Source organism: Pteropus vampyrus, unplaced genomic scaffold (genome assembly GCF_000151845.1).
Source record: "Pteropus vampyrus isolate Shadow unplaced genomic scaffold, Pvam_2.0 Scaffold348, whole genome shotgun sequence".
NCBI lineage: Eukaryota > Metazoa > Chordata > Mammalia > Chiroptera > Pteropodidae > Pteropus > Pteropus vampyrus.
Genome location: NW_011889129.1, coordinates 2,695,730 through 2,711,398, shown reverse-complemented (window position 1 = coordinate 2,711,398; position 15,669 = coordinate 2,695,730). Strand labels below are relative to the sequence as shown.

Here is a 15,669-nt window from a genome sequence, read left to right as displayed (position 1 = left end):
TCACAAGATCTCCCAACCGTCCCCATTCCACGCCGCCAGTGTATTCCCACCATTCATCTTCACTGCCTCCAATACCCAGGGAAACCCCTTCTCAGCCTTCGGACTCCAACCTCCACTGCAGAGGATCCTTCAGATTACCCGTGGTAGAGGTGGGATGTTGATCACCCAAACTGCCCTTTCCTCAGTCATGTCTTACACATGAGAGAACCCCTGGCAAACAGCAATCCTACCCACTATCCCTTGACTACTTCCCATTAATGCCCCTCAGGAAGGGTTGGGATGCACAGTGGGTACCTCTCTTTTGCCTTTCTCAAAATAGATATTCCCCCTAGCCTAGATATAACTCTTACATCTCCCTCTTCTCCAGAGATCTACATGCATGCATTCTTTAAACATCTGAGTACCTGCTGTATGCCAAGCACTGTACTCAAGCTAAAATGGTACATGTGTGCACACGTTTCAGTTTAGAAAACCTTTGTTTGGAACAAGTGTTGAGCTTCGTCTAGGTCCTTGGTATTAAAACCCCTTCCTAGAACAGTGTAGCATCAGCATCCCCTTGTTTGAAATGCAGGATCTCATCTATTCTAAAAAGATCCTGAGATGATTCAAATGCCCTTTTGAAGTTTGAGAAGCACTGCCTTAGATGACTGATTTCACTGAAAAAACACTTTGAGGAGCCAAGTTTCAAGTCCAACAGGATTTTGCACCTAACCAAAGAGGGGTCCTAGGAACTCAATGGAGGTAAACATGATGCTGATTGTGTTCAAAGAGCAGAAGTGAGTATGTCTGACACCAACACCATAGAATGAAAGAAGCACAACAGCACTTGGGAGTTCTCTAGTTCATGTTTATTAGTCTGCATAGTGACTTATATCTTCCAAACACTGGGGAACCCCTCAACCTCATCCACCTTACATAGAATGCAAGTTAACTTGTTTCGATGCCTGTTATAAAAAACAAATACCCTTTAAAAAATCTGATTTAACACAATTTTTTATTTCACTTTTTTCCATTTCTTTATAAAAGTCATCTCCTCACTAGCAGCTCTCTCCCCTAGAGTTGGGGAGGGGGATGGAGATGTTTGGACACCTCCAAAGAAAAGGGGGAGGGGAAAAGGGCCCAGGGTTACCTCCTGAGGTTCTTCTGGGCCTGTTTCAACAATGTGTCAAAGTCAAGAGAATCAAATTTGCTCTTTACAGGAGCAGGGTCAAAGTCTTCCCGGTTGGAGTCTATAAAGGTAGAGAGAGACAAACATCAAGGTCTCTGACCACACTTCCCAACCACAGGGTCCTCGGCTGGCCAGCCACCTCCCATCCCAATAATGGATAGAGCTAAAACCCTGATTGTAAGTCAAAAAGATGAGTGCCCCTGTTTCTCTTCTCATTTCATCCCTTAGGTTATTTGTGTATCAGATGAAAACAAGTCAGCCTAACCCACTCAAAAGATTGAGAACCCTCCTGGTGAAAATAAGTACACCAAAGCCTCAGGGGGCCTCCTTCCACTCACCAAGATCAGAATAGCTTCTCTTGCAGAACTGCCTGCGACCACCAAAGCAGAGATCAAAAGGCTGCTCATCTGCCTGCCTCAGCTTGTGGCCACTCTCGATGGCTGCAAATGCCTCCTCAGCATAACGGTAAGTGACGAAGCCGTAGTTATCACTGGTGGGTAGGGCAAGGCACGAGGCTGAGGCTGGCTATTTGGGCACATGCCATGAAGAAGAAACAGCACCCCAGGGTACAGAGAGGGACTAGAGTGGTTATTCTCATTCCCCAAATGGCCAACCCAGAATGCAGAAATGAAGCTGTCCTACATAGACCAGCACACCAGAGCAAGGGGGAAAGAAAGAAGCATCATGAATGAGACAGAAAGGACATCCTGACCTTAGAGTTCAAGCTTACCCTTGGACACGGAAATGGATGGTACACTCCTCAATCTCTCCAAAAACAGAGAACCTCTGCTTCAGTTCTGACCGAGTCATGCGGCCAGGTATCTTCCCAATGAAGACTACTCTTCTCTCTTCCTATATTGGAGAAAATTAACACACCATGAGCCAGGGCCAGAGCTGCACATGGCTCTCTAAGCTCATGGCTCAGGGGCAAGCCCCCTCCTCCCATGACCTGTTCCTCTACTCACTATTGCACGCTCCTTCTGCAGCACTCTTTGCCTTTGGTAATGGTCGTGCGAACGATAAGAGCTGTACCTGACAAGAGAAGAAGGTGCTATCAGTCCCCCAGACATTAGACAACTCAAGTCTCAGAACTCTCAGGAACTTGCATTTCAGATATACTGACTCCCTGAACATATGCTCACCGCCGCCTCCTGTCACTTCTCCGGCGGGGGGATGGGGAGCGGGACCGGCTTCGGGAACAAGATGAAGAGGAGGATGAGGAGGAAGATGAAGAGGAAGAGCATCTTCGGGAATGTCCAGAGGAACTGCAACTGGACCTGGTGAATAAAAGGGCACAAAGGAATGCTGGGAATGAAGATATATTCCACTTACCTCACCTTGGCCCCAGCCCTGCCTCCATGTAAGGAAGCTCCAGAACAAAGGCAAAAGAAAGCAGAAGAGATCTAGAAAAACTCTTCACAGATGACCAAACTGAAGCCCTCATGAACTTTTGGCATAGATTTCTTTTCAGTTATACAATTAAAACTTGGAAAATATTTAACAAATCAGAAAGAAGAAAAAGAGACTCAAAGAGATAAAGGCCTCTTTATCTAAGTGGGAAAATTTGGGTCTGTTACTAAGAAAAAAGTACTGCCAGGAAATAGATGAGGCCACAGTAACACTCAAAGGATCGGCCCACTCTTTCCTAACAGAACATTAAAGGAAGGACTGTCTGCCATTAACAACCCATGATCCGACCTTCCCACAAACCAACAGGAAAATACCAGAAACAAGGACTGATATAGTATGTAAAACAATCAACATGGTCAAGATCAAACCCGAAAGGTCTCCCCAAGGCAGGCCTCACTGAAGTAGGAGACCTCAGGGATACCCCAAACTCCAACAGGAAACAGAAGCTATCTTCTCACAGCTTACCACCTTCGACAATCCAGGAAAGGAAGACAAAAGCCAAAGACTGAAATAGAAGCCATAGTGCCTTAAAGTATCAAACTCAGTGTGCAAAAGCTTTCAAAGTAAACCAGAGAAGAGAACATGAACTTCCTAAATGGAGAAGACCTAACAGGCCATCAGAGCTCACCTTCGCCACCTCTTGTGTGGCGGGGAGAGGGACCTGGACCGGGATCGGGATGAAGACGACGATGATGAGGAAGATGCTTCACTGGTCCGGTTGGACCCAGAACTGACAGAACTGCTGCGGCCACGGCGGCCCTGCCAGCCCCGGCTTTGGGGGCTGGCTGACCTGCAGGCTTTTCGATAACAGCGCATTGACCGCTGCTTGGCTGAGGGCTCAGGGGGAGTCCTAGTGTTCATGTCATTCCGGCAGGGTGAGGCCTCAGGGGACAGCAAGGCAGATGGGGCAAGGCAAGGGGCTGGGGGATCTGCCTGCTCATTGCTAGTCCTGTGATCAAGTGGCTCCTGAGAGGCAGCTATGCGTGGAGGCAGTGGGTCAGCTGGGCCCAGGGACAAGACCGGTTTGATTGTGATATCTTGATGGCGTTTGACATTCCATCGCGAGCCCGCCTCTGGGAAAACTAGGACAGGCGTCTTTTTGGGGGGAGTCCTGCTCCGGACACAATAGTCATGGTCCCCAGAGCCCACATGGACTGGACTAGGGCCATGGACCCCTTCTTGGAGGTGGGCTGCAGCTGGATGTTTGGCCTCTGTAACTCCTTCAGGCTTCAGGGATCCCTCCTGGGCGATGGACTTAGGAGATTTGGCTTTGGCCAGCAGTGAAACAGCAGCCAAGGGCTTCCATAACTGGTGGGGAGGGGTTGCTGGAGGGGTGAGCCCTGTGAGGGGAGGGAGGATGGAGATAGCAAGATGAGATCCGATTCTACACTTCCAAACACTGCATATACAGGCTCCAGAGACCCCCACCTCATCTCACGAAGTACACCAACAATGGTCAATAGCCCAATTTCTCCCACTGTTGCAAGTACTCCTTCCCCCAAGATCTCCATCTTGGGGACCAGCAATGGAAACCCAGGCAGCAAGGGTATTCCTGAACCCCTCAACTATTCACTGCCAAAATCTAGCTAGTAACCAGGTCCTGTCTGGTCTACCTCTCCATTCCTTGACCCGCTCTCTCCCCCTAGCACTACCTGACTTCTGGCTGCATCTTGCCTGGACTCATGTAATCATCTTCCCATGATCCCCTACCTTGAGATTCACACCCGTCCACCTGTCTTCTACATTTCTGCTGGAGGAAGGACCCAAAAACCAATGTAGTAAAGCTTTTTCAATGCACAGGATAAAGTCTAAATAGCTTACCAATGCATCCAAAGTTCTCAAAACCTGACCTCCTACTTACCCCTCTAGCTTTATTTCTTGCTTTAGCTCTCTACCCACCACCCTGATCAGCTACTACACTCCAGCCAAACTGAACCATTCATATTTCCTCAAAATATACCAGGCTGGTTTTCTTTCAGTTCACTCAAGCTGCTCCATCAACCTAAAATGCTCCATCCTCTAAACCTAATTGGTATCAGTGATTTTCTCAAGCCTCTGCTTTAGGAATTACCTTCCATATAACCCTTCCCTGACCCTCATCAGACCCCACTATAAACCATAAGGTTTCTTTAACATACAGCCTCAGGTACTCAACAACTCATTTTACACACTTACCCCCTGGACCGCGAGCACCTCAAGAACAAGGATCAGATCTGTCTCCCCAACACCTACACATACTTAGTACAGAATGGGCTCTACAAACATTTGCTTCATAAACTAATCAAAGGCAGAGTTCCCCACCCTGAACCCACCTGCCACGTTGGCCAGTTCTGGGGCTTGTAACCGGTCTAGGGGCCTCTTCTCCTGGGGAGGGTCAACGCTGCTGGCAGGGGGGAAAAGGGAAAGCCTGGTTCATTGCTTCCTCAACATCCTGTACATCTGCTTTCCTCACAAAGCAATGGAGAAGGGGTGCGTGCAGAGAGGAATAGGATGCACAAACTGTCGCTATCATTCTCTTCCAGCACAAAAGGCACCTTAGTGACTGAATTGTAGACTGGGTCTCAGCTCATCTCTGCCCAATGCCAGGAGGCAGGCCGACTATGACATTGAATACCACCCCCCACCTCTTTTAAGCCAGGAGCCTCACCTACCCGGCTCAAACCAACCCAAAATCAATGTGGAGAGGAATGCTTGGCAGAATAGGATGGGGTAACATGAACCAGAAAAATAAAATAGCCTCTTAGTGCTGGAAGAGTGGGTGCCTGTGTTCTCTAAATAAAGTCAGGGAAGCCCTAGCAATAAACAACTTCCCCAACTTATCTTATACAATCACCAATGTTGAACAAGTTTAAAGTCTGTCAAATGAAAAAGAAATCCCCAAAGGCACGACTTGCCAGAAGATAAAAGGCACCTCCAGGACATTTGGAACCCCAAACTAGAATCGGCTAGAGGCAGATACGCATCTCCTATCTCGCCAACCAAGACAATGCCCAGTAGTGATGGGCTGTGGGATGAGGAAACGGAAAAACTCTACAGCTGACTAAACATCCCTGCCCTGCAACAGCAGCATCTAGTGGATGGTCCTAGAGTGCCGGCTGGCTGCTGACCAACAGCTGTAGGGTAACTCGCTTCACATGTCTCCATACTTACCCTGAGTTTCCTACAGCCAAGTTGTCAGCAGGAGCCAGGGGAGGGCACTCCTTTTTGGCTGCAAAGAAACCATACCAGTTAAAAGCCCAACCGGATGTTCCAGATTGAAGAGCCATAAAAGGGCTGACTTTGAGACCCAAAGGAGGAAAATCTACTTTGCCTACGTGTTTCACTAGTCGCTCCCCAGAGAGGTCCATTCTCTTCTGGTAGGTACCCAGATACTATTTTTAATCACGTCTCTTCTCTGCTCAGAAATGTCCACACTTCTCACTGAATCTTCTAAGCCTAACATTCGAGGTTCTACGTGACCTACCTAACTTCCCAGTCTTGTAGCCTACTCGTTATACACTAATCATGTTTTATATTTTACCTTGAACTATGAATACCCATTACCAATTTATTTCTGCAGATTTTTCTCCCCAGTTAGACCATAAGCTCCTTTAGGACAGGACATAGTATCCTCCACAGCACCATCCATGCGTTGCACTGAAAAAGCTGAGCTATCCATCACCTTCCAAATACACCATACTCAATCATTCCTATACTTCTGCCTTTATTCACTAAACACTCTAGGAAATCCTGTCTTTCAAGGACTAGTTTGAGAACTACTTCCCTCTAGAAAAATGACCCCAACCAACCAACCTATTTGGATTTCTTCATCGGTCTTTATAGTTCTTGATATGCTGTACCACTACCCTCTCCCTGGCTTAGACGGCAATACAGGTGAATCTTGTCTCTCCATTCCAATTACAGGGCTGTTCCAGTGCCTTAGACTTCTTCTCCCCTGCCCCAGTTTAAGTGACTATAGGCTGGGCCCAAAAAGGGGCTGGAGCAAAGCTACCCACGTTCCCTCACCTTCTGATTTCTCAAACTGCTCCAGCAGACTGGACAGATCCGATGCCTCGATTCCTGTGGAAGCACAAAACACAGGACTGGAAACCAGGCCCTATCAACTCAGTACACAGGTCCCAAGTCCCAAATCACCTCACTCCTCTTTATGCTCCCCCTGCCCACTATGTTAAGTAAACCAAGACAACACCACAAAGCAGGAAGAAATTAAACAAACCCTGAGCTCCACCTCAAGAACTCTCCAAAGAAATCCAACAAAGGCCAGCCCTATCAAGGTGCTTTATCCTGTTCTGAGGAGGGCATTCCCCACTCAACTCCCATACCCTTCTTCACACCAACTGAACTGTGTGGCACTCACCAATCTCACTGATGAAAGCCTGTACCACATCCTCAGGACCCTGGGTAGGTGGGGTAGGCAGGAAGGACAGTTTCCTTAGACGGGCTGGGTGGACAGCAGGCAACTTGGTGACAGTGCTCTGCCTCGGTATGGGTGTAGGAACAGCCTTGGCAACAAGAGAGGAGGGCTTCTCCTTGGACCTGGACTCCTGGGTCTCAAGGTTTAGCCTCTCTGATGCAGGCTCCTCAAGAGCCACACTCTCAGCATACAGACATGGTGAAGACTTATTCTGGGGGCTTTGTACTGGGGAGGACACCTTGTGCTTCAAATGGGGAGATGCAGGCACTGGCTTAATCTCTATCTTGGTGGGCTCTATCTGTGAAGCTCTCTCACCAGCTGACCCAAGACTGAGGGGAGGAGCCATTGGCACAGGAAGTACACTTTCAGGAGGGCCAGCTGGAATGCCACTGGGCTCCACCTTGGGTGGGGGAACAGCTCTCCCAACAGAGGCTGGAGGCAAAGGAGGTGGGGGCACAGCAGGCCAGAATGGAGGGTGTTGCAGCCCTGGGCCCCATCCTAGGGGCCCATAAGTACAATTAGAGCTGTATGGTGGGACTGGGGTGGGAGAGGGTACCCAAGGCACATTACAAGTGGGGGGAACAGCATAGGCGCCAGCAGTAGCAGACACTAGGGGCACTGTTGGTGGTGGAGGTGGGCAAGGATAGCCAGAAGGGGACACAGGGGGATAACAAGGCCAGGGTGGCATGGGGGCATAATGAGTATAAGGATCAGGTGGTACTGGCCCCACAGACATAGAAAGACTAGGAGGCTGTAAGGGTGGTGGGGGCAGACTAGGAACCCCTTGCCCAGTTGCAGGAAGGGGCAGCATAGGAGTCATGCCCAGCCCACTTGGTGGAAAAGGCAGAGCAGTGGGTATTATGGGGGGCACAGACTGCACAGTAGGAGCTGGAGGTCTTGCCGGCAATGGCATCTCTTGGGATGGCACCTGCTCAGTGGGAGTTGAGGTGATAGGTTTGCTTGCAGGTGGATCAGAACTAGGAGAAGCAGGGCTGGGACCCACAGGCACAAAGCAAGCCTCAGGAGCCTCAGGGCTTCTCTGCAGAGTTGTCTTCTTAACTGGGGCTGGTGGGATTACAAGACAAGGGATATCTGCCAGCCCTGTGGGAGTCTCTGGGAGGCTGGGCCACTTCCCGGCTGGAGGCTGGGAACTCCTTTCTTCTGCCTCCCCTTGGCGCTGCTGCCTTCGTCGCCAGTACTCCGACAAGCTAAGAGGCCGAGGTCTGGCTTCCTGGGTTGTGGCACTGGTACCACTTTCCACCTTCAGAGGACCCATGACCTCTCTAACTTTAGGGATGATGGCCTTTGGAGAATCCAAGGATTCTGACTTCAGAAGGAGCTGGGGGGCTGGACTCCCCTGGGCTGATGACATTGCACCACGTCTGGGATCAGTTGGTCTAGACTTAACCAGCACGGGGTTAACTGGAGCCAGGTCATCAGGAACAGGGGCAACTGGTGCTGGGTTGGCCAAGGCAGGATCAACTGGTGACAAGTCACCTGAGATAGGAACAACCACTGTACGGTCAATTGTTGCTGAGTCAGCCAGGACTGGTTCAATCAGCACTGGGTCAGCTGAGAGAGGGTCGACCAGCTCTGAGTTGGCTGAAGAAAGGTCAACCAATGCAGGGTCGACAGGTACATGCTCAGCTACAACAGGGTCAACTGCAGTAGGATCAGCTTCAGCAGAGTTAAGTAGCATGGGGTCGGCTCGAGCAGAGTCGACCAATGAGAGATGGGCTGGAACTAGGTTGGTTTTCATGGTTTCACCCAGGTTGGGGTAGAGGTCTAGAGGACCCTCTTTAGTAGGACTAGCTTGTCCGGCACTACTCTCCACGTTCCCAGAGCTAGGCTTTTCCACGGCAACTGTCCAGGCCCGAGCCCAAGCCCGGGGCTTCCCTCTACCACGGGGAGGCCCAACCTTTCTTTGAAGTTCCTCCTGAGGCAAGAAGCTTGCCTGAGAAGTTACCTCTGTAGCCACAGCAGGTTGCTCACGAGAGGATGACCTCAGCCTCCTGGCATAGCCTTCTGTACAGGCTACTGGCTGTTCCTTGCTTTTCTTCCTTCTGCCCTTTAGAGCTCTCTGGGAACTCAGCGCTGCACTGGCCGGTAGGTTCTGAGGCCCCTTGGGCACTGTTGGCTCCATGACCTCCGTGGGCTCCAAAAAGCAGGCTGACTCCAGCTTTTCTTCTGGGTCCAGTGACAACTCCTCTTTCTCAAGGCAGAGGGCTTCCTTGGGCTCTGGCTCTAGTGTAGGCAAAAGCAGCTGCAAGGCCGGATTGGCCTCTAGTGAGTCATCCAGGAGCACAGGCTGAGGTCCAGGAGGAATCTGCCGTACTACAACTGGGATCTCCAGGTCATTGCCAGCTGTGGCTGCCTGGCCCACAATCTCCAGCACCACACAATCATCAGGCAGTGTCAAATCATCTGGCTGCTCCTGAAGCTCGTTCTCAAGTGATGTCAGATGGGTCAGGTTGGGCAGGCAATATGGGTGCATGGCCCGCACCAGCTCACTCAGGGAAGAGATGCTCTCGTCACCAGCTGCCTGCACCGCCATCTCTGCTGCTGCTGTTGCTGCTGTTTTATCTTCCTCCTCAGGACAGGCCAGATGCATGGGAAAGTCTGGGATGCTGCTCATGGAGTTGTTACGCTCCCCAGCAAGTATGTGGCTGCTGAAGCTGGCCACCTCTTCTTCTTCTTCCCCATCACTACGTTGCTGGGGAGAAGGGGATTGGCTCCTACGGGGCCTTGATCTTGTGGGTCTCCAGCTAGGAAGTTTAGGGGAGGAGGTCTCCAAGAAGGAGGGTGGGGAGAAGTCCCAAGGTGGATCTGCAAGAGACATCTCAACCTGCAGGAAAGAAAAGAAGCCACCGACGTTTTCTTCAAGAATATATTTTTTCCAGACCTGTCCCCACATACTCCTCCCTCCTGAGACTACCTAGATCAGGCTTACCCCACTCACTCTACTACTGCCTGTGGTGGGCCCCAGTGGGTCAACTGGGGTGATGAGGTCACGTTCTGAGGGTGTCCGAGAGAGGGTGAGCAGCTTGTGCAGCTAAGAGGGAGAAAAGGACCTGAGATGAGTTTGTGTTTCAGAACTTTGTGAGTAGGCCCATAGACATGGGCCTACTTTGCACCAACCATACATGCCCTTCCCCTGGTCCCACACTCACAGAAGAGCTCTCCCGAGGTGATACAAGCAGCTCCGAGTCAGGAATGCTGTCAAACGGAGACAGGTTCTCAGAATCTGCATTGTCCAAGATCTCTGTCAGAGCTGTGAGCAGTGACACTTCATTCTGGTCCTCCAGAGATAACCTGCTCTGCTCCAGGAAAACAAGAATATCCCACCAATATCCCTAATGACCTACTGAGCCACTGAAAAGAAATGAATGTCAAGAGAATCAGTCTCCCAGGCTCAGTTCAGCTCAATTTGCAAGGGAGACATTTGAGTACCAGGAGGCATGGGTTCCAATCTAATTTACCACAACCCACCACCTCTCTAGTGTCAACAGAGACCTGTCAGAATTAAGTCTTAAACATGTTTCACATGCTCCCTCTACCCTCAAGTAAGATGCTCAGTAGACAACCCTTGGCTAGGCTGGAACTGGACTCCAAACAGGGATAAGAATCCTGTGGACATGTAAGTCCGAGGCCCAGGGCGGTAAAGTCCTTGGATGATAGTCCAAGCCTGCCGAGTCATCCTTACATGGGACGTAATCTGGCAGCCTGCAGCCCAACTCTCACCTAGAGACAAAAAACACACTTCGAGGACTCAGGTTAGGTATCCAGGAGCCATGGTTCTGGGAGAACAGAGCTGCTGAACCATAGCCTCCCATGCAAAGCTCCTGCCTAAAGACCCCCAAGCCCGGCTCCAGCTCACCTCTCCAAGGCTCCCAAAATCCTCGATGAGGGAAATGAGGGAGGCATCCATGTAGCTCTGCATGGTCCCCAGCAGTGTCTCATCTTGCAGCATCAGTGCCTCCATCTCCAGGTCCTTGTCCTTCAGACAGGGACCCAGCCGAGACAGACTGACAAAGCCAGAATCATCTACCTCTTCATGCAGAAGCACCTGGGGTAGAAAGGGAGAAAGTCAAAAAGGCATAGTGAAGGCTACAGGACATGGGCCCTCTGGGACAGCTGATTGATATGCTCTGTAAACCAGGTGTCTAGCCCTCCATTAATGGCCCCAGACTTAGCAGAATATCCACCACAGCCAAACCTCTGGACCTGCTGGGCAGAGAAAAGTACAACCCATGAGCCAAAGCCCCAGCAAGAATGGCAGTGTTCAAGGACCTTCTGGGCAAAAAAAGTTTTGACTCCATGCAGAAACAATTGGAGTCATAAGAGATTATTAAACTGAGTAAAAACATCAAAAAAATCAAGGTTGTTCAGAAGAGTCGTTTGCTGGCAGTGTGAAGGCAGAATTCTCACATGTGCTATACCACTCATTTTTCTGTCAATCACATCTTACCCTACCCCACACCATGACATTACTTACATCATTACTAAAACTAGATTCCAAGTTCCTTTGGGGCAAATAACCCTTCATATTCTATTAGCTTATATTCTTCTGGGCTCTTAGAAGGGTTTAAACTGTGCATATAGTTCCTGGTTATCCATGACACAGTTGTTCACACCTACTTCATGCTTTTATTCTGAAGGCCCTACAATATGCCACTCAACCTCTCAATGGTAGTCTCAAGAGAAAAAAGTCTCTTCCCTATCCCTACCAGGTGAGAGCAAAAGATGAGAAAGCTTGACTCTGTAGATGGAAAAGCCCCACCCCATCACTTCCCTGAGAACTAGAAAAGTCTTCAGCCTTGTTAGGCAGGGAGCCACCCGTCCAGGCCTGTCAAGCATGTGGGTGTGGGCAGGGCCAGAAGTGGCTGGAATGGGACTGGCAAGGCCAGAGGCCAGGGCCACAAGTATCTCCACTATAGGAAACAGATGATACAAAAGCCAGAGAGTAGGAACCAACACTGACAAGCCAGTCCCCCCGCCCCTTCTGCAGCAAAAGGAAACTCTGTACCTCTTCCAAGAGAGGGAAAAAAAAAAAAAGCAACAGGTGTAACTACACCTCCACACCTACTTTCCTAACCAAGTTAAGGAGTTCTGATACCCAGGGAGAGGAAAGGCTAGATAGGGACACTTAAGGAGGCCAGGCCCAGAGATGAAGTGAAAGGTGGCAAAATTTAAGCACTAATTCCTTCCAGGCCTTCACAATCCTGTAATTATAACCAGCAGCTGAATAGCACCTGGCTCAGCAAACACTCCCGGGTGAGCAAGGAGGCTCAACTTGCCCTGCCACCTACCCAGCCCAGCCGCTGGGCAAGAATCTCAAGACAATACCCAGCTCTACGGACCACTCATCATCATTTCCATCAAGTACTGAAGCCCCAGTCAGACACCCTCATCTTCACATGACCTCACCCATCACTCACTCCCCAAAGAGCACAGCTCTCAGAGTACCAAGATCATCTAGCCCAGGCTACAACTGACCCAGCCACTACCATCTCTTAACTTCAACAACCTCCCAATTGGCTTTCCACATCCAGTCTTATCTCTGCACGATTCAAAATCAGCTACAAACTTTTAAAATTACAATCTGATCACTTCCCAAGACCCTTCCTAAATCCCTCCAATGACATCTTACTGCTCTTGGCCTTAGATTTCAACTCCTTAATATTGATTACAGGGCCCTCGTCTTCCTCACCAGATCCTTCCACTCTAGTGTGCCCCCTCTCACCACCCTGCCTGTCTATCTACACACCAGTCATACAGGTCTCTGCTCTCCAATAAGCCATGTTCTCTTCCACCTAATTATTCCCTCTAATGCAAGTGTCCCCCACCTACGCACACAGCTTTCAAGTCTGATCTTAAAATGTCCTTTCCCAAACCCTGTAGAGTAGATTACTACTGCTGATTATACAATCCCAAATATGTTACACTTTCCTTTTGTCTCACTCATTATTTATTATGTTTAGCTTAATAACAACCTAAGATTGAATAGGACAGGTACCGTGTGTGGTTTACGGCAGCATCCCGAGTCTGAACATAATATTATCTCAGTAAATAGCTGCCTGGCTGACCTTTCTTGGGAGGGTGGGGGAGAGGGAAAGGACAATTTCTCCATGGGACCCTTTCCAACCCCAAATGACCACCCACCTTGGATTATAGCTGGATCATGGATCCTTCCTGCCTCTCCCCCAAAGGGTGGGCAGCACCAGTCCCACTAGATGTGACTTCTGAGAAAATGAGAGAAGAAAGGGTGGGTGGCTCCCAAGTGAGGGCCCCAGAAGCCATTCTCCCCTGGGCAAGGGCCTGGATTGGTTTGCCAGAACTGACTTTACCTGGCAGGCCTGACAAACTCCCACCTAAAGAACAAAAAAAGGCTTTCAAGAACTCAGCTTAATTGCTTTAGAGAGATAACAGTTCAAACTAAGTCCTGCCCACCTCCACGCTGGGTGGGAACTTTTAAGAAGCCCTCTGCTGAGGAGTAAAAAGATAACTTTTTAAGAATTAAAGGCCAAGAAAAAAATAATCTGACAGAAAGAATTCTCCCATCCAATAAATGTTCAACTAGTGTTGAATAGTTCTCAAATCGCCTCCAACTTTTCCTATCCCCAGCAAAAATTCCAGAGATCCAGAGAGCCTTAAACACAGACCACCTCAATTTGTATGTCAGTTCACAAGAGTAGGCCTTAGCTGTCTCCTCGAAAAATGCTGGAGCAAAAGTGAGAGGAGAAAGGGCTTCCCTTTCCTTTCCTTAAGCTTGTCCCATGTACATGTTGACACTCTCTATTCTCCTCGAATCAAGAATGAGGCAGGACTGCAGGCAACCAAAACGCCAGTGCCCGTGACTCACAACCCACCCCAAGCCGGTCAGGCAGAAGCCACCAGAAGCTCATTCCACGGCCTTTCAATCTCAGCCCTCTACCCTAACCATCACTCTACGCCATCGGCAGGGAACAGGCTCCCCGCACATCTGGAAAGTCCTTCACCATCCGCTGTCTAATGGCGCTGTGGACCAAAGCAGGAGGGAAAAAAAAATCCTCCAAGGCTCTGTGCAAAGTTGACTCCAGCAGCCCCTACCTTCCTTCCCAGCCAGAGGCCCCCAGCCTCGCTGGAGATGGCGGGACCCACAGAGACACACCCAGTTCCCGGCAGTGCGGCTCTAGCGCAGATACGAGATGCCGGACAGCCTGGGGCGGGAGCCACGTGGACATCCCCTCCCCGCCCCCACGTGGACCCGCGGCCCCCCCTAACCCCGAGACCAACCCACGTGGGTGCCGGAGCCGCCTAGAGGGGGAGGGGAAGCAGACAAGTTGTCCCGGGGAAATCACTCCCCCCACCTCATGTGGCTCTGAAAAGGCACTACGGCGCGGGGGTAGGGGTATCCCCACGGGGCATCCTTAGAGGGGGTCTTAGCTTTTGACTCCCAAGTCCGAATCCTTGACACCCCCCACCCCCCGGACATCATGGGCCATGTTTCCGACACCCGACTCTGCCCCTCCAGCGTTCTGGAGTAATGGCCATAGGGACCCTGCCTCTGCCCCGCGTCCCACCAGCAAACGGCCCAGGTCCACTCGGCCTAACTGGTATCCCACAGCCACCAGGCATCGACTCCGGAGCGCTTCCTCCCTTTCCTGTGGCGTCCACGTGTCACCGCCCGGCACACGCCGCTTTACTGGCAGCCGCGGGCCGCCAGCCAGTCTCTCACCTGCTCCCCGCCGCTCACAGTGCCCACAGTCCCATACGGCACTTGGCTCCGACTTCCCCTACTGCTGCCGCGGACTCCACCGCCAGGGTCTGGGCCAGGGCCCCCACTCGGAGGCGGCGCGACTCGGTCTCTACGTCCCCGGCGCGCCGCCATCTTGGCCCCCGAACATCCAGCGCAGCTCTGATAGCCGGCGCCGCCTCCGAGTCGCCTGCCTCGCCCTGCCGATTGTAAGAAGGGAACTACAACTCCCAGAAGACAATGCTAGACTACGAATCCCAGAAGGCCGTACGGCGAGACCCACTTGCGCCCGGAAAGGGGCCACTGGCCTCGCGAGAGAACCTGGGAGTGGTAGTCGCTTTAAGCGCAGTGCTAGAGGCTTACTATGATGCTTATTTTTTTGCTGTGTGGAGGGACCCAGTTGGAGAGCGAGAAGTAATAAGGGGAGAGCTAACATTGACATATTTTATTTTCCAAATTTGTCCAGCTATCAGAACGCCGTCTTTAACGTATTACCTACTGCACTGTACATTCCTTTCACCTAAGCCAAGTGGGCCTGTATTTTTAAACAGAACCCCCTAGTGGGCACCGGCACTCCAGACTCGAACCCTCACCTAATCTCATACTGCGGCACTACTGTGAGTTTAATCTCAAAACACTATATTCTCAGCGTCTATCTGGGCAGCTCGGAATCCAGGGTGGCGTCTATACCAAATTTATTATTTCCTGGTGATGTAGATCACCTTGCTGTCCTCCCCAAACAACAGATGTTCTGCTTTGTTTTTTCCGTCCAGAATATTTCAACCTCGAAATATCTTTCATGCCCTATTTTATCCAAGAAAGCCTTTTTGATCATCCCAGCCAACCGTGATCCATCTCTATTTCTACAGTCCATCGATATCTCTACTATTCACCCACTTGCCATTTAGAAGCTATTCATATTGGTTTCTTATTTTTAAAACT

At 50.5% G+C, this 15,669-nt stretch overlaps 1 protein-coding gene across 3 annotated transcripts; it reads right to left on the bottom strand.

Moving 5' to 3' along the window:
• Positions 1-826: 826 nt before the first annotated feature.
• On the bottom strand, positions 827-14,925 carry PPRC1 (peroxisome proliferator-activated receptor gamma, coactivator-related 1). Of its 3 annotated transcripts, none has more exons than XM_011378900.2 (14): positions 14,710-14,925; positions 10,870-11,058; positions 10,163-10,309; positions 9,943-10,044; positions 6,936-9,837; positions 6,584-6,637; positions 5,729-5,786; positions 4,891-4,961; positions 3,207-3,918; positions 2,311-2,445; positions 2,134-2,200; positions 1,899-2,020; positions 1,507-1,658; positions 827-1,229 (listed from the first exon to the last, which is right to left on the bottom strand). In XM_011378900.2, the coding sequence occupies exons 1-14, from the start codon at positions 14,860-14,862 to the stop codon at positions 1,126-1,128; spliced, it is 4,968 nt and encodes a 1,655-aa protein (XP_011377202.1). In that variant the 5' UTR covers positions 14,863-14,925; the 3' UTR covers positions 827-1,125. The 3 variants fall into 3 exon arrangements, with proteins under 3 accessions (XP_011377202.1, XP_011377203.1, XP_011377204.1); XM_011378901.2 differs by having other exon boundaries at positions 4,891-4,958; XM_011378902.2 differs by having other exon boundaries at positions 9,952-10,044.
• Between the last annotated feature and the right edge of the window lie 744 nt (positions 14,926-15,669).